General features: G+C 43.2%; 2 protein-coding genes across 3 annotated transcripts; one reads left to right on the top strand and one right to left on the bottom strand.

Moving 5' to 3' along the window:
- Positions 1-9853: 9853 nt before the first annotated feature.
- Positions 9854-17125, bottom strand: creb1a (cAMP responsive element binding protein 1a). Of its 2 annotated transcripts, none has more exons than XM_027009788.2 (8): positions 16982-17125; positions 15412-15510; positions 14801-14947; positions 14304-14404; positions 13954-14093; positions 12878-13060; positions 12218-12371; positions 9854-11702 (listed from the first exon to the last, which is right to left on the bottom strand). In XM_027009788.2, exons 2-8 carry the CDS (start codon positions 15499-15501, stop codon positions 11558-11560), a joined length of 960 nt encoding a protein of 319 aa, XP_026865589.1. In that variant the 5' UTR covers positions 15502-15510; positions 16982-17125; the 3' UTR covers positions 9854-11557. The 2 variants fall into 2 exon arrangements, with proteins under 2 accessions (XP_026865589.1, XP_026865598.1); XM_027009797.2 differs by lacking the exon at positions 16982-17125 and adding an exon at positions 16758-16973.
- Positions 17126-17322: 197 nt separating this feature from the next.
- On the top strand, positions 17323-21781 carry chmp2bb (charged multivesicular body protein 2Bb). Its single transcript, XM_027008846.2, has 6 exons — positions 17323-17643; positions 18195-18286; positions 18722-18916; positions 19220-19322; positions 19461-19567; positions 20063-21781. Exons 1-6 carry the CDS (start codon positions 17610-17612, stop codon positions 20174-20176), a joined length of 645 nt encoding a protein of 214 aa, XP_026864647.1. The 5' UTR covers positions 17323-17609; the 3' UTR covers positions 20177-21781.
- Positions 21782-23710: the final 1929 nt, after the last annotated feature.

The raw sequence follows: 23710 nt of genomic DNA on the forward strand, positions 1-23710 counted from the left end.
ATGCACAAGCCCTGACGTGCCGCTATTAGCCCCTGTGAGGCCTGAGAGACAGCTCTGCCATGAGGCCTTATCTCCAACGAGCAGCAGGCCTGCTTAAACACTGACAGGACCATCTCGATAAACCCAAAACACTTACACTCTCTCTTTTCCACACACTCCCTCACTCCCTCTCCCCATCTGTCTGTCCCAGTCTGAGCGTGGAGTACATCCATATTTAACAGGAGTTTATTGCTCCACTCTACTCCCCTGAGTGGAGATACATGATGATAGAAGAGTGTTTGAAAATGTGCCCCAAATGCTAAATATCTATTACACTGCAGGCTTGGGCTTATTTGTCTTTTGTGGGATCCTCTCCATCATTGTTTAGGGCCAAAACATGAGGTCAGTTAGAAAGCCTTGCCTACGATTTAAATGAAGAGTTTTCTGTAAGTCATGCGAACAGGCCAGTTCTTTGGGCTTGATCAAGTTACTCCTCACAGCTACTGCTTGTTTCATTGTTATAGTCCTTTAATTTCCTTCTCTTTCCATTACTTAATCGTCGCATAAATATTTGAACATCAAATCCCTTCGGTCAATGACAGTTTTTCATGATAAAATTAGAAACCAAAGGTAAGAGTTTCATATTACTATTGGTTCTTGAACTAGAATCATATTCAGCAATGTGAATCTGAGGTAAAACAAGCAAACCTCCAACTTCTTTCCCTTAGCCACATAGCAACAAACATTGTTGCCACATTGTTTTTGTGCTCTTAATTCTTTTTACATAAATGCAAGGCCACGTCGCTGTTAGCCCGCTTGACGTGCCTGTTTGCTAACTGGCATAAACAGTTGACAGCAATTAGCTCTACGTGTATTCTTGCGTTCAGGTTCATTGCATCGTTACAATTACTCCTTGACTATCTTCAGGCAAGTATGCATAAGAGCTAGAAAGTCACCGGAGAAAACCGTTCTAATATGGGGTCGGCTGGTCTTAGCTCGGTGGCTGGGTGTGAGGAGTCATTTTGAGGTACAGGTTCTGCAGGCTCTGGTGTGGTTTCTTTCCTAAATACACAGACATGGGGCTTTTGTGTTTTCCTATACTAATTTGACTTAGTTCACCTGCTGTGAGCATTTGTAGGCAAACTGAATATCGCTAATCAAGCATTAACCTTAGACCAACCATATTATACCAATTAGCATGTAGAGAGGCAGCCGATTTCCCAAAGATTTTATTGATTCTGAAGATGATTCCATTCTATCTAGGCTGTATAAACGCTTTAGTAATGACAGAAATATTGATGAGACTAACATTAAGGGTAATATTAGAATTATTTCACTTTCAAGTTGCACTTCCTCTTGTAATAAATCACTGACTATAAAAACCCTGGTATACATTTATTACCGCTCAAGACGTTGCTCGTTTTCAGAGAATGCTTCATATTTGTGTGATCATGTATGGCCCGTGTGCATAACTTCAGGGCAAGTCCAAGTAGTCGCCCATCTAACAGGGTTTCACTCTGTAGGTTGACCTGTTTATTACACCATAAAGTCTCCAAGATCGATGGTTCAATAAACCTTCTCCAGACGTCTCACCACTGACCTTTCTGTGGGCCTGGAGGGACTGCTTTTGGCTTTTGTTGTTGTTCTTTGTTTGTTTGTTTTCTTCTGCAACCTGTACCTCTTTGTGGCTAATGAATGAAAGTTTTAACAAGCTCCGAATACCATATGCTGCACACACTGTATGAGTCAGGGGCTGCATTGACGCAAATCACCTCATCACCATTCGAAGGTTTCATCACAGCAAGTGTTAGAACAAGGCACCCGACTGTAACCTAGCCATGCGAGTATGCAAGCTCCAGAGTTGCTGTACAGGCAGCATAAGCAGTTCTTACTCCACTTTTGGATGAATGCTAGTTACCTCCTCCCTCCTATTTTGTGCTTTCAAGCCTGTACGTGCAAAAGCAGTGAACTCCAAGAAGAGAAAACACGGTGAGCTTACGGATTCAGGTCTCTGCGGACCATTAAAAGCTATTAGCAGTCTTAACGCCTGCCTGTTTCTGCATGCCGGCATTAAGACTGATTAAGATTGCGGTAATAAGTGTTTTTGTTGTTTGTTCCTTGCTATGAGAACGTGAGGAGACTTCCTCGCAGGGAATTCCTCGCCATGAAGGGGAGAGAGAGCAGGAGTGGATAAGGGAGATGTTGGGAAGCAGGCGGGGGGGTTGGGAATGTTTACTGTCAATAAGATGTACATTTGGCTTCTGTCAGGCACCTAAAATTTCAGGTCAGAGATCAAACATGCACAGAGGTCAAAGGGGAAGATTTAGCCTCTTTCTCTGCCACAAGGGGCAGCTAGTGATCAATAAGACATGTATACACTATATTCATGTCCTTTCATTTCATTTAATCTTTGTTGCCTTCACCTCCGAACACTCACAGTGAGCTCTGACACCAGAGGAGCAGATCCTCCTGATTAGATGGTGCTGAGCTGATGATAGATAGAAGTCATCAGATGTAACTGTCAGTATCATCCTTTTTAATTCCCACTGCCGGTGTTTATCCAAACAAGGTTTCCGGGCTACCTGTGCTTTCAGAAACAGCTTTCAAACCTTATTTGTTTTAATACCCTCTCCTGTTCCAGAGCACTTAAAGCCCAAATGGGTTCGAAAGGATTATTGTGCACCCGAAGTTCATACAAACGCAACCCCTCCCCCAGCTCTGTCTTTGAGCGGTCAAACGCAATGGAGGTTGTGGCGCAGTGCCTTGTGGGTTAGACTAGGTTCCTAAAGACAAACGGGTAAAGGACAGAGAATGCAGTGCACATACACATTAGCTGTCTGGAGGGAGCGTCTGCTCCCGACCACTAAGAGACGGGAATAAGCATACAGACCGTCCAGGCAGAACAAGGACTGACGAGAACGGATGTTTATTCTCTGGGCTCTTTAATTCCTATCTCTTGTTTTAATCTGTTTGGGTACATTTTCTAGTTCACACAAATCAACGAAGCAAGCCGTGAGGTGAGGAGACACAAGTCAAGCGGAACCTCACCAATAACTCACATAAGATGATGTAAACGTAATGTGGCCATTTAGTGCTGGCTTGGCAATTTAATGGAAATCTGGCTTTCCGAATTCATTTTCATTAAAGTGCTTCTTTGAAACAGCCAGATTGCGCAGACCTGCTATGACCATCATTTTCCTAAATGGTTGGCCAGCTTTTATTACTACTGTTTAACAAGTATTTCATGGAAAATGCTACAGCAACATCGAGTAAAATCTATTGGACACCAGCTGGCACAATTTATTCATTTATTTGTTTGTTTACTTGTTTGCAGAGCCGCTCCCTAGCTGCTGTGCATTATTTCTAGCGTTGGTGTTTTAAGGTTAAGTATCCCTTTACCCCACCACACCATATCCAGAGCCTATGACACTTGCTGGCTGAGAGGGAAGCAGAACTTGCTGGCATGCACATGAAACACAGTCATGTGATCTGATTATTGGAATCAGGATGAGTTAAAGGTGTCTCAAGGACATCCTCGAAGCGTTCTGTCAGCGGCTGGGTTCGGGGGGGAGGCTGAAGGTTGCACTGGCCACTGATTAAATCAGGAAAGAAATACACCCATAGAAGCGCACAAGCACATAGCCGAGGGTGCAGGGTCGTGACATGTCTAGCTTCAGGGTCTTGTCTTTGTCGATCACTGACCACCCCAGAAGGAAAGACACAGACATAGCCTTGCTGTTACTGTTTCCACGGAGGCTGTCTCGACTTCTTTCAATGCATTTCAATAAAGATGTGGCTCTGCAATGCTACTGGGCCTTGCCTCATATTACTCGCTGTGATGAATGGCTATGCCTATTTCAAGTGAAATGGGGCTCGGCTTGTGATAATGCGTTGATGGATGGCTGACACTGGCTGCAATACTGGGGCTGTTAATATAAACCTGCTGCCGATAATTTAAGACAGAGAGAAAATGCAGTGGATGAGGCAATATGTTTCTGTGTGTGTGTGCTAATTAAGCTACAACATATATGCATTATCAAACACACAGAGTCTCTCTGGTGTGTGAGTTATGTGTGACACAATGTCAATACAAAAAATGTGATCCATACTGTGTTTGAAATCATTGTTCAGTTCTGAATTTCTGCTCCTTTTTTTAGATGCATCATTAGGATGTGTGCACCTACAGGAAGTTAGAGCTTCTTAAAAGAGCAATGGCCAGATTACACTCTTCATTTACAAGCCACCTGAACAGAGATACACAAATCTCATTTTTGTGTGCCAGCCAATAATTAAACCTAAAGTATCTTCCCCCAAGTGGAGAACAGGCACCACTGGAAAAAGACTCAGGTATTCTTTATCATCATGTGGGTCTGATTAGCATTTCAAATGCAGTTTGTTATTCAGGGAAGGCTTTGGCTCTTTCTGTTCTTTTTCTTTCCCCAATGTTTGCTGGGGATGCCATATTGATGTCAAGGTCAAACATGCTTGTAGGAGCCATGACAGATAATAAACTGCCAAGACAAACCAGGTTAGGTGGCAACAGTCAGGAGGATATGCAGGACAAAATCCCACTGATCATTTATCTTATTCATTGATTATTTGATTAATTGTGTGCACACACATCCACACAGCTTGCACAAACAATATTTTTTGGTGTGGAACGCCTATTATATTTCTTAAACAGTCTTCTCTGTGTAGTCTCAATACACCATTAGATTTCACAGGGTAAGGAACGACGCCATGCACAAAGGCACGTTTTCACTACACAAAAAGTGACGTGCACTGTGTGCTCACATGTTCCATTCCCTTCACTACAAACACAATATCCTGTCCCAAAGCGCCATGACAAAAACACTTGACAAGGAACCAACCTCAAAGTCATGAACCTCCATGTTTTGTGTTTTCTTTGTGCACAACCTTGGAGCAAAGATCCTACATACTGTACCCAAGCATGCAGCCCTTAACTTAATCACTGAACCCGTTTACAAACAGCCACTGACTGACTGTTATGACTGACTGATGAATAACCTATGTGCATACAGTATGGGTATATAATTGGCTCTAAATGACCCTCCTGATGTGACTGATGTTGAGCTGAGTTAATCCTGTGTAATATGTCCAACTCCATTGATATGCAAGGTTAGCACGGCCCATCTGCTCCCGCTCTCTCACCATAAGCAGCCACCTGTAATGGAGCTCTCAAGGTCAAGAGCTCAGGCTTACAGCCATTAATCACAGGCCAAAGACAAGCCACTCCCCAGCAGCCCCCCCCTCCCCCCCCGCCCAGCCTCCCTTAGCCCTGCCTTAGCCCTGCCTTAGCTCTGCCTTAGCTCTGCCTTAGCCCTGCCTTAGCCCTGCCTTAGCTCTGCCTTAGCTCTGCCTTAGCCCTGCCTTAGCCCTGCCTTAGCTCTGCCTTAGCTCTGCCTTAGCCCTGCCTTAGCCCTGCCTTAGCCCTGCCTTAGCTCTGACTGGACTTCCTCTGACTGGATCTCGCATCCTCGAGACCTCCCACTTTCTATTACCCCTGTCACATTTCTGTCACTCACCATAATTTTACATTTCCTTTGATATCTCCTTTCAACTGTTTTCCATCTTTTTTTCTTGTTTCTCTCTATCTCGCGTTCCGTTAAACACACACACTTACACACACACACACACACACACACACACACACACACACACACACACACTTTCAGTACTTCGAGTGTATCAGAACATCAGGCACAATTGACTATTGACCTGTGACACTTTACTTCACTAACAATTAAAAATGAAGTGTTTCAGAGCATAGTCACCGTGCATCTGCATTAGTGATTCAGTTAAGATGATTTTAAAATTGCTTTGCTTTTATTTTTGTGTCATTTTCCATCACAGTGTCAATGTAGTCCACTGGCATCAATAACCTCCATGAATTTGTTGAATCCATGAATTTGTTGAAATTTGTTGCATCACTGACTGAAAATAGCTTCCATTTTCTGCACATAAAGGGACAGGTCAATAAAAAGGCAGTAATTCCCAGCCAATAACAGTGTACAAACCTATAATTGGGGTTACCCCATAATATGATCCTCAACAAATCATAACAGAGAGCAAATAGGAGCAACTATCAGTAGCAGAACAACCAGGGAAACCGAGAGGTAGACCAGCACTCCTTTATGAAATGGTAATGAGGAGACGCAGCTTACTTCCAACACTGTATTATGAACACAGTGGTTGGCCATCATTTGATGACATTCTGATGACTGTGCACACACACAAATGCACAAACATGTACGCACACCGATTCCCGAGATACCGAACATACACAACAAGGCAGACATGAAAAAGCAGGACTTTCTGAACAATATCCAAACATGACCTAGTGAAACGAATGCAAGAAGCCATATGGTCTCTCAGTGGTTGTTCCTGTAGTGAGATACCTTGTTTCTGTAGTGGACATCATACATGGTATACTGCATACTACTTGTGTACTGATTATGGCCAAACATAGTATGTAGGGTACAGTATGTGACTGCAACAAACTTCTTCAATATGCCAAAGATAACCTACTACTCTGGCCAAAAAAAAAACAGTATGTGGACAGAGCTCTCTTCATGGCAGCTTCATCATGTAAAATATGTCGATACATTTTCATCTAAACCCTACATGAAAGTTAAAAACTGTAGCTGGAATTATTGCTTCTGCAACAATAATTAAAAGTACTGTAGTACAATACTGGTAAACCTCATAATGGATAATCTACTACCATATGATTGACCATATGAATAGTATGCAGTAGTATACAATATATAGGCTACTAGTGTAGCGTGCAGTATACAGTATAGTAGTATGCCATTTCGAAAATAACCATCCTTTATGGGTAATGCATGCCAATATTAACTATCCCTCAATCGCTAACCACAATTTTACGCAGAAATAAAAATCCGTCATTCGCTCAGTTCACACCTTTAATGTGCAAATGTTACCTTAGGACCAAATCGCACTAGAGCACATGCGTTGCAGCAACAGTGCCCTGTTATTTGCCGGCTCCAATCGAGACAGTTTGTGCTAGCAGATGATCCGGAATTACCCGTGCGGCGGGGGATTGCGGGCTGTTTATTGAAAGAAAAAATGGAATGTGTCTGGACACATATTCGAAGCGCGGGGTCCGTAGGGTGAAAATAGGATTTGTCAGTGTCGCGGGAATAAGACATATTCGTCACCGCCAAGTTTACTGTCATCGCCTCGTTTGCGGTGCAGATTCAATGTTTGGTGCAAGAAGACCCGGCTTTAACCATGCGCGAACCTGTTGCAGTTTCAGGGTTATCTGTTACAGGCCTTGTTTTTCGCCTGTCAGAGATCATACTGAGGGATTTTGCAACCCACGCTGTCGTTTTATGTGTCGGAGCAAAATTAATCTGATGCTAAATGAATAGATCTAGCTAGCGCACCTAAAAAAAAAAAAAAAAAAAAAAAAAAAAAAAAAAAAAAAAAAAAAAAAGGTTAAATAAATAAATAATAATTAAAAAAAATAAATAAAAAAAATTAAAAATATATATGTATCCTAACCAGATTCTAGTATGCGTTATGCCGTGTTTTATAAACCATTCAGTACCCTCTTATAATTCTGCTCTTACTAGGAAAACCTCTTTTTTTCCTACGGAAAGAAAAAATATCTGCACACAAAACCCGCGAAGCCTTGCGAATGAAAAGCGTTGAAGAAGCTCCCAGTGCTTCGACCCCTCGCCTGGTGCCGTCAGCCGTGAGAAACGGGACCGCAGACGCTGTCTGGCCTCCCTTCGCGCCGCGCGGCAGGTAGACAAGGCGCGCGTGCGGCGGCTTGTGCGCGCGCTCTTTCGGCGCTTGAATAACTGAATACATTTTTTTTAATGCGCGCGAGAGACCCGTAGATAGATAATATACATTTGATTGAGTTCCGTACAGTGACGCATAAGCCTGTTCGCCTGCGAATTAAATCTCGTTCTAGTAAAGATGTGGAGCTTGATGCACACAGCTTGAATCACGGCTCGAAACAGAACAAAGGCAGGGCAGGACTTAGAGAAGTTGAGAGTCAGTTAACCCAACCCGTATTTTTGTACCTCAGGTGAAGCTTTGATCTCCTAACCCACCGTGCACCCACTGTAGGCACTGCAATAATGCAAATTCAGATATAAAAATAAATCCATATTTCACCCGATTTCTGCATTCACTTTTTCGACAGTAACAAGATCAAGAAAAAAAACTCCAGAGCAAACGTCATTTGATATTTAATTACAGTTTAATTATAACCTATTTGCAGTCCGTATGAACAGTTAATGGCACACACGCACTTTATCCCCGGAAATAAATTAAATCCTAACATGGCAAAATGTTTTTCTTGAATTTGAAATACATGGCCGGTCAGGGGATTGTATGCCTCTATGGTTGTAAAAGGAAGACTCCAGACAACCCAACACTGTGTAGCACTATTACATTTCCACTCATTCCCTCAGGTGAAGTGTCAAAAATTTGTGTTTACGAGACAGCAAAACAGAGAGCAGACATAGAAACAGACAGATGGAAGGACAAACAGAATCCTCTACTTCCTTCCCCATATGGCCCAGAACGGATAATCTCAGCTGGACGTTTTGACACAGCTGTAACTGGGTGAAAGTAATCACTCTGTGCATATCAATGCTCACTAATCACATCTGAATAAAGATTGACCAGGTGGGAAAACGGATGGAGGGGCTAGTGTGTGTGTGTGTGCACTTGCTCTTGAATAATCATCTTGATGGTAGTTTGGATATTGAATATTTTTCACTTTCGGTGCAGATTTACATCTGGATGGGATATGGGAACTGGCTTGTGCAAACAATCTTAATTTTATTAAGATAATCTTACTATCTTTCTTGTGTCCTTTGATTGGACTGTACCACTGAATGGATTTGAGAATTCAAACCACATTATGGTCTGCTGTGCAATGGTAGATTGTGATCGTTTTCTATTTGGAATAAAACCCTTGCAGAATCACTTCTTATTGGAATGTTAGAAGAGGTTGTTATTACTGAGCTGGCCAAATGGGCATTTGTAGGTCTAATCATTTTGCAGATCAATACTAATCACTAAGGGTCATAATCGTTGATCATATTCCAGTAAAATAATCTCATTTAGTGAATGCCACTCAATGCGGCATGTGGACTGATTACAAACAAGAAGCTACAGTCACACAGTCCATTTCACTTTTCATTGGGAAAAAACCAGCACCACTCAGCCCAGTTCCACCCCATTAGGTTAAAAGGGTGCTCGGTGGACTTAAACACTCCTGATTGCACACAACTGTGTGGAAATCTGGATTTGTATGCCGATCTTCCTGTGTTATGATCATGTTCAAAAGGAACGCTGTGCTACGTAAGGCTAACCCAGAGGTTGAGACTCAGGCTGCAGCGAAATAAGGCGAGGCAGTAGTGGGGCAGAGGAGATGCCTCCCTGGGCACCAGCAGGCTGAGGGAGGAGATAATTGGACCGGCACGTGCTCTGGAAGCAGGGTCAACACCTTGGTGCAGCTCTTCCATAGCCATCTGGCCCCATTTCCTGTGCACTGCATGCTTTGTGGGTCCCCCCCCCATCCCCCATAGTTTGAAGTTGTGTAGGTCTTGTTAGGAACAGAGAAATCAGTACTGTTAAATATGCAGGGCAGGGATACCCCAGAAGCCCAACTGCACACCACCACCACTTTAGAAAAAGCGCAGCCTTGTGCCTCGAGCTTTAACACCAATTAGGCATTCAAACTTCACCCAGGCTTCAGGAGGGCAGTGGGCCTGTCACTTCATTGCCATGAAGCAAAACAAATAGCTTGGAGGTATGAAGACTGCATCCACTTAATAGAAATACTGCGACGCAAGAAAGAATAAGATGATGAAATGCAATTTAAATCTCTGCGCTATTGTTCATTACCAGTTTGTGAACAATGACAAAACCAAAAAAGAGAGAGGCATCAGTCATCTTGCTATACATCAAGCTCGATCAAACCGTCTCTCACTGACCGCCCGCATATCAGAGCGAGCACAGATGCGACGGCTGGCACTGCCACCTGACAACAGCCTGACCGTGGCCAGGAATTTAAAACACTCACCATCACACGCGCCCAAGGATGAGGATGTGCAGAACGAGGACGGGCAGAACAAACGTGTCTTTAGAGATAGGAGCGAGCAGTGTCCGCAGGAGCGCATAACGTGCCAAAACGTACCACGCACAGTCAGCAAGTCGGTCTGGTGATAACTGCCACACGATTGGTTGTTAAAAGAAAACCTGCTCCAGGTCACCTTTCTCTCCACTGTATTACTGACAGATGACACACATCTATTAAAAATACACAAATAAATGGGAAAATAAAAAAGGAGAAAGATTTAAAACTATGATGCATATAATATTGATACAGATGGCTACATGTCATGGCAGAACACATAAGTATAACATGGTGTTTCATTACAGCAAAAGAACTCCAGGTCTACCCAAGACATCCCCCCCTTCCCATCCACAGCTTAGTCTCAGCCATTAAAAAGGAAACCAATGAACTGACCTCAGTTCAGCAAAACTGCCACTGTGCAGCCACACCAGGGGAGAAGAAGTGTATGTTTCCCTCATATTAAATTACATGTGAAACATGTGGACACTAATCAACTGTCCCCTGAAAACTGGCCTAGGTGAACTGGCATGACAGTCCCACTTTTATGTCAGTACTGATGTAAAGTTTTAAAAAGGGTTAATTGTAGTTCCAAATGGCTACTGAAAAGCTTCTTAGAGACCTCACTGACTGTACATCCAAAATAATTTATCACTATTGTCCAGATCAAGGGAAAAAATCCTGTTCTCTTTTGTAACAAAAGCAAAACTCCCCAAAGCAAAATTTCTGCTGGAAAAGAAAGTAAACAAGACAAGAGGTCCATAACATTAAATGCCAAACCAACTTATAACAGAATTGATCAGTAGATTACCTTAACAAAAGTGTTAGTAACATAAGCAGTAAAACAAGTGTAGGGCTGTTAAAATGTTGATCTTAACCCATTAACTGCCAGTCCCTCAGTGACATAGAAAGTACTACATCTCCCATAGGTCAGCATGATTAGAGCAAGTATGTCCATGCAAAACAGTGCAGAAGGATGGAATCTCAAAAATGGCCAAAAAGAAGGGCATGACGTTTAAATCGGCTCTGCTCCATATCCACGAAGATGTGGTGATTCCATTCTACACGACAGCTCCCAAGAGGTGCCTTGAGATGGGGGGGGGGGGTCTAAGTGTGTCAAACGACAGACCCACGTTCTTTTAAAATGATTGCTTCTTTTTACAAGACACAACAAAGGAAATTAATTAGTCACTCATTCACTGTAGATTCTTTCCACTTCTTACAGACCAGTAATGTTTTTCTTTTTTTTTAAAAGAAAAGATTGATAGAAAAAGAGACGACTGTCACTCCAGGTATCTGCGGAAAGCAAGAGTCTCTATCTCTAGAACCTGGAGGAAAAAATGGGTCTCTCTGTAGCCGATACAGACACGCGTGAGTGTGTGTGTGTGTGTGTGTGTGTGTGTGCACGCACCCATGTGAGTGAAAGGGAATGAGTTATTCAGATTTGTGACAGTACAGGTCCTTAAGTGCTTTGAGCTCCTCAATGAGGGTTTTGTTCTGGTTCTCCAGCACGGCCACACGGTTCTCCAGACATTTCACATACTCCTTCTTCTTTCGACGGCACTCCCGCGCTGCCTCCCTGTGGCAGAAACGTGACACTACAGTCAGAACAGTAGTACCTGTCAATATTTTCAATTGCTTTATTTGATTTGATTAAAGTGCATTAGTGACCAACCACACAACTGCATATGGTAAACTTTTTTTGCAAAGTAATTCCAATTATTTTCTAAAAGAGCAAATCTAAAATGCAAATTGGAAAATTACTTAAAATACTATGCAACAGATCATAAACATGGTAATGTAAAATGCATTTTTATTACATTTATGGCATTTAGCTGACACTTTTATCTAAAAGCCAATTACAATTCTCACTGAACACAACTTCAGCAATTGAGGGTTAAGGGCCTTGCTCAGGAGCCCAACAGTGGCAACCTGGCAGTGGTGGGGCTTGAACTGGCAACCTTCTGATCACAAGTCAAGTACCTTAACCACTGAGGCCAAACTATCCCCAGCAATCCCGACTATCCTCAACACCCCGCTCCCTCGAGGCCCCCACAGAGGGCCCAGTGTACCAGCTGGAGTCTGGGGCCATACCTGTTCTTCATGAGGCGGACCTCTCTCTTGCGTGTGGCCTCCTCGGCAGTACCCTGGCCGGACAGGGCGGGCGACGAGGCCATCACCACTCCTGGGGTGATGGTGCTGGCAGCAGCTGTGCGGATCTGGTAGGCCTGCACGTCACCAGACGTGGCTGTGAGCAAGGGGTGGAGACGGAACGTTAGCAACACGACCACAGGATTGTCCCTTCACCGGTCAATTACATTGCACACTGTAGTTCCAGCACAGCGACAAGACTGATTCGTGGGTCGTGCACTCGCTCGTTCTCAGACTAAATCACCATGGCTGCATTTAGACTATAAACCAATAAGCCAAATAAAAAAGGTTTAGTTTCAGCACTTTATGAACAGGAGTTTTCCATTTAGTTATGCAATTTCAGAGAGGAAAATAACATTATCCACCCTCTAAAATGTAAGAGGATTCCTGTTGGGCATCCTTAATGTTTGGTACGAGTAATTTAGCTAATTGGAAAACACCACTTCAAGAAATATCCACCCTCTGGGAATGCCACAATAGTGAATACCATAATAGTTGTTTAACAACCAAGGCAGTGCTATTTAAAGCAGTCCTGAGCTGAACCCTGAGCAGCTGCTCAGTGTGGAGTTGCTGCTACTTGAAGCCGGAGTCAAGAGGGCTCACCCTGCACCACCACCTGGTTGCTGGGCACCAGGATCTGCTGCCCGTCGCTGGTCTGGGCGTACTGCAGGATGGTGGTGCCTGGCTGGGTGCTGGCCGCGTTGGTCATGGTGAGTGTCTGGAGGCCCTGCACGCCGTCTGTTCCGTTATTGGCCAGCTGGATGGCGCCGCCCTGTGTGATGGCAACTGGGAGTGGAAGTGAAAGCAAGAAAAAGATTTTTTAGAAGGGGTGTGGGGGGCACTTCAGCCATTAAGAGAAAAAACATCACTGCTACTGAGTAACCTTTAAAGACCTGAGTGGTTATTCCACAGAGAACTTTCGATGAAATGGGGAATAACAAATATATATCCTATCAAATTCTCTAAGGCTTTAATTCAACTGAAAAGAATATTTGGGGAACACACAGTATAAACTCATGTGAAAGTGTGTATGTGTGTGTGTGGCTAGGGACACACCGAAGAATTAATGCCAACTGCAAGCGCCTTCCCTCAGCTCACTGTCGCCCCTCGTCACCTGTGTGTATTTACTTTCGAACACACCAAACAGACTACAGCTGATGGACATGCACAAAAGAAAACAACTCAAAAGAGAAGCATCGTTTCCCAAAGGTCCACGCTTCTGATTACGACTATACTGAGTTCTGAGCGACTCCCACCGCTTCTTAAGCGCTTTCCTTCCATAAAACTGCACCCGGTAGCGGCAAGCTAATGACAAACGTTCCGCCTGTTCTCTAGATAGCGCAACAAAATTCCTTTCTGTGTAGCAAAATATAATGTTAGCCTAGCACGTTGCCTTGCAAGATCAAGCCGCAGTGCAACAAAGAACCTTTATGCAGTTTCTGTCCATATTTCTTCATTTTGAGCCAAATTTAGACTGAAGAACCAATCAGAACGCTCTCCCTCACGGCTGACCACTGACGCCGATTCAACATGCAGGAGCAGCCAGTGGTGTGGAACACACTCCACTGAGTACGGGTGCTGGTCGGTCACCGTCTCGCAGCAGACAGTCGAGTGCATGTCCCTAGGCTTTAGTGCCACAGAATGAGGCTTAATGTCTGCAGGGGATGCTGGGTACTCACTGTACTGTCCACTGCTTGTCTGGTAGATGGGTGTTGGCACGGTGACCGTGGTTATGGCCGGGGCTGCATCCTCCTCGGATTTCTCCTCCTCTATCCGTGGCACCGCCGGGGCGTCCGACGATAGGTCATTCAGGATCTTTCTGTTTTGGGAAACCGTGCATGCAGGAATTCAAATCATATTAAGAACACCAGCTGGGATGGCATTTTAAATGCCACTGCAACACAAAAGCAAAACCTCTAAGCAATACCTACACAGATTAAATTCACTTACAGTTCGATTCAGATGGGATTCAACTTGTGATTGATGAGAGACTACGAGCATGGGATGCAGAAAACTACAACTCCCATACCTGTAAGAGGGACGCCTGGAGAGAATCTCCCTGCGTTTCTGGGAGTCTGTCACACTGTCCACAGACTCCTGGGAATCCTCACTCTCTGCAATGGTGGAGATCTGTGAATGAGATGCAACAGCATTATGCAGCATTAATTTCAACATAGAAATAAGTTATTTAAAACTGACTAAAGATAAAACCACACTGTTACAGCATTAACATTACCATAGAAAGAGGATATCTACTCTTGTCCACAAAGGGCCATTGTGGCTGAAGTTTCATTGAAACACAAGCAGGGAACCCCCCCCAACTTCTTTATTCAGTCATTCTCAGCCTTCAAGCAACTGATCACAAGTGCTTTGACAAGGTTGGAACCACCTTTTGTGTCTCAAATCTGCTGCCCTTCTCTCGAAAAACACACACCCCTCCAATTTCCACCATGTATGTGGCAGAGGAAAGAAACGCTATCGTCAAAAAGGCATCTCGACGCGGCACTCGTATGTCTGGGCGCTCACCTGTACCGTTTGGACCTGCGGGGATTGGATGACTGAGGGCTGCGCTGCCTGGATGACCCCATGAACCTGCACCGTCTGACCGTTGGGCAGCTGAACCAGGGTCACGGTGGGGCCACTGGCTGAAGCCTGCCCCGCCGCCATGGAAACCTGCAAAGCCCATCCCCGCAGCAAGTATTGAGGAAAAGCATTGATTGATGACTAAAAATGGTAGGATCCAGATTCTCCAAAACAACAGAGTTGTGAGAGACTACAGGGAGGACTGTGGTGGAAGTCAGTGGGCTTGGGTTTGGGCTTACTATGGTGTTTGTGCTACAATTCTTTTGGGAAACCAGATCCAGATTTGTGTTATGCAAAAAGGAAAAAAGGCCTTCTGTGGTAAATCCGCAGCTCCAGCCAACTGCCTACAGTTTAGATTTATGCTGTGTACAAAATCCTCTTCAAATGTTTGTACAGAATGCAGCTATAACAGAAGGATTACTTGTTCGGGCTGAGCTGAGACATGGACACATGGCTATGCATGTGCACACTCACACACACTTTCTAGGAAAGGTTCTGTTCTGTGTGGATGTTGGCAGGGTAGCACGGCCTGCTGCTCGGCGCGCCCTGCTCACCTGTGCCAAGGTGGCAATCTGCTGGGTGTCCGTCTCAGAGACAGCAGTGTCGCCACCCTGCTGGACATCTGTTCCTGCCTCCATGGTCATTTAGAAAACCTGTGGAGAGATGGGGCTGAACTCAATAACCACTGCCTGTGTACAAGAAGAACAATAAATCAATCATACAGAGGCCTGTTCAAACCTCCATAAGCTTTAGCAAAGCCTGTCTACTTTTAGCTAGTCTACGTAAACCAAATGTCAAAGCTATCCTATATACAGCCAGATAGGACACTGTCGAATTGGACAACTCCTGTTAACCAGCTAATGAAGAAGTCACACCACTGCCCGTCTGAAGACTGTATAGAAAATTTATTTGTCTGCTATCTGCTTTTAGGCATGTTAATGGGTGGGGAGTCTCTAAATCAACATTCAACATGACTTTAATTCAGTCTTGTGTTAATAATAAAAGAAATATATCGGGTTATTAACGGATGGAATGATGACTGCGACTAGCTCTACAATGTCCAGCAGGGAAAGCAGCCAGTATTTGGTCAGCTAGAGACAAGATGCAAATTAAGTACAAAGGCAACCAATAGGTCGCTCCTTCTGGGTGTGGTACGTTCATTCCTGCTGGGCATCCCCCCCGCCCCCCGTTTCATTAAAGCGCTGTTTTCCTGCAATCATTTAGCTGCAACTGTTATCGGACTTTGCAGACTTCCGAGTTACAGTAAGCAAATGAATATCTTTGGGAAAGTGCACGTGCGTATGCGCGTGCAAGGCGCAGCTCGGGCGGCCATCAAATCAAAGTCTCCCGTCCGTTTTGCCGCCTTTTTTTTTACTTCCGTATACACAATAATGTTGGGCAGTTTTGAATGCTTGTTCGGTGTGACTTGATTACCCACAACAATCAAAAACGTGAACTTTACATGAAGGAGACAGGAAAATCAATAAAAGGACAGACCACCAGCTAAATATGTAGTAGTGGGAAATCGAGTATTGTGCAATATACATCTGTATCTGTGTGCAACACTTTGCAACTAAAATAACCGTGTGGGGAGCTTGATTCTATTTATTTCACCATACATGAACATTCGTGTGGACGTTAGCTAGCAAAACGCCAACCTTAACAAATAAAAAGATCAATGTCTGGAGGGTCCAAAATGAGACTGAAGCCGCGTAGCTACCAAGTTGGCTAGCTAAGCTAACGCTAGCTGTCGAGCATCTGCAAGTTTTCTCCTGCTAGCCACTGCTAGCTAGCTGACTTGCTATTTTCGTAGCTAGCAGCAGGCTAGCGCAATCGTGGAAGTGAATTTTTATCTGGTGGCTACATCGGATGGCGCTAACTATGATCACCTCGCACATACCTAAAATTTTAAAAGTTGCACTGGTGTTTCAGTACATTCGCATGACCCACTCCCGTGCCTTCTCCGACTCGGTCTGACTCATTGACTGGGAGCAAGGCTTCAACTGTGAAACATGCCCACCGCCGCCATGATCTCTTTGTTGGAAACGCGTCGACCGTTGCGATATATTCACTGAAAACGAGATGCGCACTATTGCTTCGCGCCGTGACCGCGTCTCTCCTTACCCAACACAGACTCTCCTCCTCACTTCCAGGCCTTCGGAGCTCCACTTTTATTCAGTCCGACACGTAAGAGACCGCGTCAGGCTACACCTCCGTCGCGTCACCGAGGACAACAACACAGAGAACGAGGGGGACGACGTTCAGCCCTAATTCACTGTCGACAGCCTCCGATGCGTTTCCGGAATATGCCGAAACAGGCACGAAGAGCTACGATTGGGCAACGAGTGGGGGCGGACTTACACGAGGGAAGGTTCGTTATCCTGCGCATGCGCAAAAAGGGTCCCCATATGATTGGATACATCTTTAACACAAAGCAAAATATAACATACCAATGGAGTACTCATGTATTTTGTAGCTAAGCAGCTAAAAAGGTAGTATCTTCTTATGTTCCCAACGAAAACAAAGTTTTTGCATATGCAAAATTAGGATTGGACTGCTAAAACATGACAGAAATTCACGCCAATCAGACCAATGATTTGGTATTACCGACGTTTTCGCTGGTCACTTGATCCACCTCCTGGGGAAGAACCAGGAAATAGACATGACATTTTGTTAGACGGTACAAACAGAAAGTCGTATAGCTAAAAATATTTTTGTTTTATTTTAATAGCAGTGGATACTATTTGTTACAATGGCTTCGCTATTTAAGAAGAAGACTGTAGATGGTAAGTTTCTTCACGAAACGTTCGATTATAGTCAAATAAGCTAGTCATTCCCTATTGCCAATATAGGCTAATGACTGCAATGTTAATAGTCAGCATTACTTATTGATAGTATTGTGTTTTTCCATAAAATCTTAAAACCACACGTAACTAGCTATGTAATAGAAAGTATCAGAGATTAATTATAAACCTGGACTACGTGGCGTATTATTAGCCAAGAACCTGGCTAGGTTGGCTAGAGCTTTTCCTGACTCTTGGATGTTTGGTAAACACCAGCATGATAACGCTAGCTACGTTAGCTACAAGTTACGTTAGCTTCATTACTAATCACGTTTAACATCATTGTGGGCAGCAAATGCTCATCCATGGGACGGAAAGAGGAAATCGCAGCCTTTCGTGCGTGTTATTGGACGTCAGGAGGGGATAGAGCACTTTCTCGACTGTTTGTGAAAGCTGCTAGTCTGAGGACTTTTCAAACTCCTTAATGCGTTTGTAATGGACACTGCGGATCAGTGATATGAAACTGATAATGTCTGTCTTCTCCTAAACTTCAGACGTCATTAAAGAGCAGACCAAAGAGTTGAGAGGCACGCAGAGACAGATCACGCGAGATCGGACGGCACTGGAGAAACAGGAAAAACAACTGGTGAATTCTCTCTCTCTCTCTCTCTCTCTCTCTCTCTCTCTCTCTCTCTCTGGGGACAGTTTGCGCTTTTAGATTAGAATGGTTACCTTTACACGTATGTTTTGTCTTGAAAGTATTTTGTGGGAGAGGGATTTTGTTATAAAAAAAAAAAAATGCTGAATGTATGTCATTATTCTGTTGGTTTAATAGCTTTATCATTGACTCCATTCATGTTTGTTACCTATGACACAGTTTATTCATTTTTGTCTTTTATGTTTTTTTTTTTTGTCTTAGTCACCCAGTCATACAGATATACTTTACTTTCCTTGACACACATAAAAAACTATTTATTGGACTTTAAATCAGGGCATCTACACTAAAGTAATTTCTTTCATGGCTTGTGTCAATGTAAACTACTTTCACTGAATGTTCCACTATTGCTCACTGCCACTGCAGGAGATGGAGATAAAGAAAATGGCCAAAACAGGAAACAAGGAGGCATGTAAGATCCTGGCCAAGCAGCTGGTGCAGCTGAGGAAGCAGAAGACGCGCACGTATGCCGTTAGCTCGAAAGTCACGTCCATGTCCACGCAGACCAAACTCATGCACTCACAGATGAAGATGGCAGGGGCCATGGGCGCCACCACAAAAGTATGACGCCACCAGACCGTGTTGTTTTGGGGGGGTGGGGTGTTGGGGGGGTTTTGGGGGAGTTCCTTCATTTTCAGTTGAAGTTACCTAAGGTTAATTTAACTAAAGATAGTTAGATAAGGTGGTTAGATAAGATACCTAAAGGTAGATGTGGTTTGAGTATTAGTTGTTAACTTGGATCCATAATATTGTGGGCCTTCCATTATAATTGGCCATCAATGTGCAGCATGACTAATTTGTTCGACAGCTTTACATCGATATGTCGAATGGATAGATTCATCCTTCATGTATATATTTTCTTAGACAATGCAGGCAGTTAATAAAAAAATGGATCCTCAGAAGACCTTGCAGACCATGCAAAATTTCCAGAAGGAAACAGCCAAGATGGAGATGACTGAAGAACTTAGTAAGATTGACACTTCATCAACAATGCAATAGGACAAATCAGATATAGACATGATGAGTGGTTCTCCACTGTTGTAATCCTTATATGAGTGTTTATTAGTTTGCAGTATTTTCATAGTGTCGCTACTTCTGTTCTCAGTGAATGATACACTGGACGAGCTCTTTGAAGATTCGGGCGATGAGGACGAATCTCAGGACATTGTAAACCAGGTGCTGGATGAGATTGGCATTGAGATCTCAGGAAAGGTGAGAACGACAAGTTTATACTGGCATGAAATTCACCTGGAGACAAAACAAAGCTAGATAAACATCTACACGAATATTTATTTCCTTGATGGTTTTTCCTCACATCTGGGGTTTATATTTTATCTGTAATTATTTCTCTTTATAAGTAAATAATTTGCATATTAATTCATTCATTAGTGCAGTTATTTGGGGAAATGTACCCCAATACTGAATCAAGTCATTCATACTTTTATTGCATCTACTGGCACTGATGCAGTTTCCTTAAGTGTGTGGCAGCGAAAGCATCTTGATAGCATGATCTCCTTGACTGCATACGTAATGTACATCACACCACCCAATCATTTCCCCTATCCCACCGATTTGCGAGACTGTAGACATTCTGGGATTTCCAGCCCCTTTTCTGTGTCCTTGGGAGGCTGCCTCTCCTTTTGCGTTGCGTCACGTTCCGCCTTGAGCCATAACGCTGAGGCTGTGTCCGTCCTGTTTGCTCGGCAGATGGTCCACGCTCCCTCCGCCGGCAGAGCCAAGCCTGCAGCCTCCGCCTCCAAAGCAGATGGGATATCGGATGAGGATATAGAGAGACAACTAAAAGCCCTCGGAGTGGACTAACGCTCCCACACAATCATCTCCGTGTTGCCTGGCGAGATGCACACGTGCACACTTACACGTACACAGATATAAAACACACGTTCACTGAGTACACTAAGCATACACACGCCTGGACACTCAGCCTTGGTGTTCTCAGTCACACACGCCTACTCGGCGATAAAGTGCCACCGTGGGCAAATGCAAACCTTGTCTACGTTTTCAGGTAGGACTTCTTTATGATGAGCCACCATTCAAACTCACGCACAGCCACTTATTTTATATATATATATTTTTTGTAAAGTAGGGGGTGAAACTTTACAGGAAAGCAGCTAAAATAAGTGGTTTAAAATGCATGCTCACATATCCCTTGTTTTTATTTATTGCTATGAGAAATGAAAACTCAATGAATACATTAAATGCATCATGGTTTCGGAACAATTTGACATCGTACATCACTTCTCTGCAGAGAGGTCTGCTTCCGTGACTAGAACCAGTGACACTGTGCTTTGGGGGCTTCGATTAGTTGTCAGTTTCATCATTCTTCTCTATTTGTTGTTTTGTCCTAAAATAACATTGATGCACTCCTGGAATGGAAACTGCACTGAGGAAGCCACGCATGTTACTAAAATGATACTGCAGGCAGTTCAGCTCTCCAAAATGCAGGTTTAGAGCAGTGGTGTGGCTTGGCCGGTTTGGCTGTCCTGTCTTGTATTCGACTCTGGACTCATGTTTAAGACCTGAGCAATGAGATCCCAAGTAGTAATTTGTTCAGAATTGCTAAAAAAAAAAAAAATTGTAAAGCAATAGATTACCAGTAACGAACACCACCAGTTAGCTCGACCATGCTGACTTTTGGCTTTTAAGCTTTACTGACATCCATTCATTAACTATTTTTGGGGATTGTTTGTGTCTTTTTGTTTTGTTTAGTTTCTTGGGACAAACGATCTCTTAAGATTTCTGGCACAGGTGATGTCATTGTCAGGAGTGAAAAGAATTTTTGCAGCGGCTGCATTCCATGTAGCATCTGTAGCTGTTTTTGACAGTTGTCCTTTATCAGTCCTGGTTAATAAAGTATGTGAAAGGAGGAGCTTTTATAGTTTGTCACTTCTGAGGGGCTTGTTAACCATAGGGGCCAGGGCAATAGGAATATGAAAGTACTCATTTGTTTGGAGAAGAATTTGCATCCCGTTTTCCCCCATGTTGAGTTTATTTTTAGCCACCTGATCCTTGGATTTACACATTCAGGGAAGCTTCCCAGCCAAAGATTGAATCTAGCCTTGGATTTTCATCTAAGAATCGCAATCAACAATGGGATTTAGTTAACAATGGCAATTCTCAATTTAAACCCGCTTTAACCCAAGGCCAGGCTTAATCCACTGAACGTGTTGGATAATTACTCAGAAAATACTGTGTTTAGGGGAAAGCTTCATTTATCCATTGGGATATTATTTAATAGTGTAAATAGTGTGCATGATTGGGAGATCTTTTTCTGTTTCATATGCATAGTCATATATTTATCAAAACTTTGCATATGGGTAATGAACACTCATGAACATTTCTTTGTTCAACAGTATGGAAATTTGAAAAATTCTTTTCTTAGCAATTAATAAAATATCTTTTCAACTACCTGTTTTGCTTGTCTGCTTCCAGGTTTTAGTGGGATATTGTACTGTCACTCACTCATTCTGTAACGTACATTAATACTTCAGAAATGTTCAGTAACTCATCCTGCCACGAGAGGGCAGTGTGGAGGCGTGGTATGTCAGCGGCCTCTGTGCTGCTGGAGGTTTACGCGCAGCTGGGAAACCCGCACCTTTGCATTACATTATGTAGCGTGATTGCTCGGTCTTCGGTGCTGTCAGGCTGTTTAAATTTAGACTCAGTATGCAGCGCTCCGGCGTCCTACGGTTATGCTGTGTAAAATCTCTGCAGAGTAGTGGTCCAGTATCTGTTTCAGCCAACCTATCATTATGTGTCTTATAAGTCCAGGAAAAGGGGACCATGACAGTCAGTAGATCTGTGAGAAATCCATGATACTCCAATACACCTGCGTTTGGTCTGCATCAGGATTAGAGAAACTGGATAACACTACAACCGGTCACAATCTACCAGCGAGTATCAGTATAAGAAGTCAGTGCTAAAGTCATAAACATATGGCTTTGGTTGCAGTCAGATAGTCATTAAAAATGTGATTGTAAAATCTCAGATGAGTGAAATTTTTTTTTTAATTAATTAATTTTTTTCATATGCATATTAAATCTCATCTAAAGTCTTTGTATTAATGCTTCACGTATAACAAACAAACACTTTTGTGGACATCCACTTTCTTTTAGACACATTTATTAGAAATTATTGTTACTGTCAAAGACTAGCCCTTCTGTTGGCAAGCACAGTAGTGCTTCATTATTGGTCACCTCCTGTTGTGCCAGATACACTCACACGAGCGCAGTAGACACCATGTCATTATTGTAGGGGGTGGCGATCTTGTAGTAAGAATTTGACCAGTGATAAACAGGGTAGAGAGTGGCTAATGAATTGGGCATGGTGACATGGACGTTATAGACACAATCACAGAATGTGTTTCTTCTTTAGACCTTCATTAGACTACCGCTAAACTACCTCTGAAGCTAGATTACCAGTACTAATGGTTTAGTAATATTAGATACAGCCCAAGATCAAAGGATGCGACTTTATTTGAAGTCCAACTATAGGTTGCTTTTAAGTGCAATCTAATTTAAATGTTGTTCAAACAACTAACAACTTTCATCATTACTGCTTTTAAATGTTGGATCGGTGACTTAAAAGATCATGTTTTAATGTCTGAGATCAGTGAATTTAAAGATCACAGAGTTACTTGTTTTAAACACCCATCTGAGATGAGACATTACATGTACCTCTAATAGTCTGAGAACCGGCTCATTGGGATTCTCAGAAAATCACTTGGTAGGTACTGGGGGTATTGTGGTCTCTCTGTAAACACAAAATTCAGAATCTGTTGTCATGATTTCATAATTTGCCTTCTTTATCTGCGCTCATTTAATGAGCACCATGGATAATTAGAGTAAAAAGAGTATTATTATTATTAGTGTATTAGTAGAATTAGAGTAAAAAAAATGTTTAAATGTTTGAGTCATCCTTATTCATCCTTTGCCATCAGAGATCACAATTCCTACATGAAGCTCCTACAGACGCGAACATTTCTGCAGTGGGTATCTCAGATAAATGTGTCACCTTTGTGTTTATTTCTTTTCACAGCGAGCGACAAGAGCCATGGCACTAAGATAGGGTCACATCTGCACATCTCTGGACATGACAACAAGCATGTAGTCTCAGAGATGGGCGTAATCCCATCCCTCCCCCTCCATGCACACACTAGGATCCTCAATTTGGGTCACACACACCGCTAGGGCAGTTGTGGAGAGCTAACGGAGCACATTGACTCAGAAGAGCTCTCTAAGGTTTATAAACCATGATGGTTTATGGCTCATGTCGATCCATTTTGGCTTAGAGCTCTCCCCTATTCTCTCTCACTATCAGAGTTATAAATGGGACTTA

This window comes from Electrophorus electricus, chromosome 16 (genome assembly GCF_013358815.1).
Source record: "Electrophorus electricus isolate fEleEle1 chromosome 16, fEleEle1.pri, whole genome shotgun sequence".
NCBI classification, from domain to species: domain Eukaryota; kingdom Metazoa; phylum Chordata; class Actinopteri; order Gymnotiformes; family Gymnotidae; genus Electrophorus; species Electrophorus electricus.

What these genes read in the sequence shown, in the direction of transcription:
- creb1a (XM_027009788.2), bottom strand. Translation starts at nt 15,501, where the DNA reads ATGACCATGGAGGCAGGAACAGATGTCCAGCAGGGTGGCGACACTGCT. An exon ending in AGATTGCCACCTTGGCACAG is followed by an intron (nt 14,948 to 15,411) that starts GTGAGCAGGGCG and finishes TGGGCTTTGCAG; the next exon opens with GTTTCCATGGCGGCGGGGCA. An exon ending in GACAAGCAGTGGACAGTACA is followed by an intron (nt 13,061 to 13,953) that starts GTGAGTACCCAG and finishes TTCCACTCCCAG; the next exon opens with TTGCCATCACACAGGGCGGC.
- chmp2bb (XM_027008846.2), top strand. Translation starts at nt 17,610, where the DNA reads ATGGCTTCGCTATTTAAGAAGAAGACTGTAGATG. An exon ending in AGAAACAGGAAAAACAACTG is followed by an intron (nt 18,287 to 18,721) that starts GTGAATTCTCTC and finishes CTGCCACTGCAG; the next exon opens with GAGATGGAGATAAAGAAAAT. An exon ending in GCATTGAGATCTCAGGAAAG is followed by an intron (nt 19,568 to 20,062) that starts GTGAGAACGACA and finishes TTTGCTCGGCAG; the next exon opens with ATGGTCCACGCTCCCTCCGC.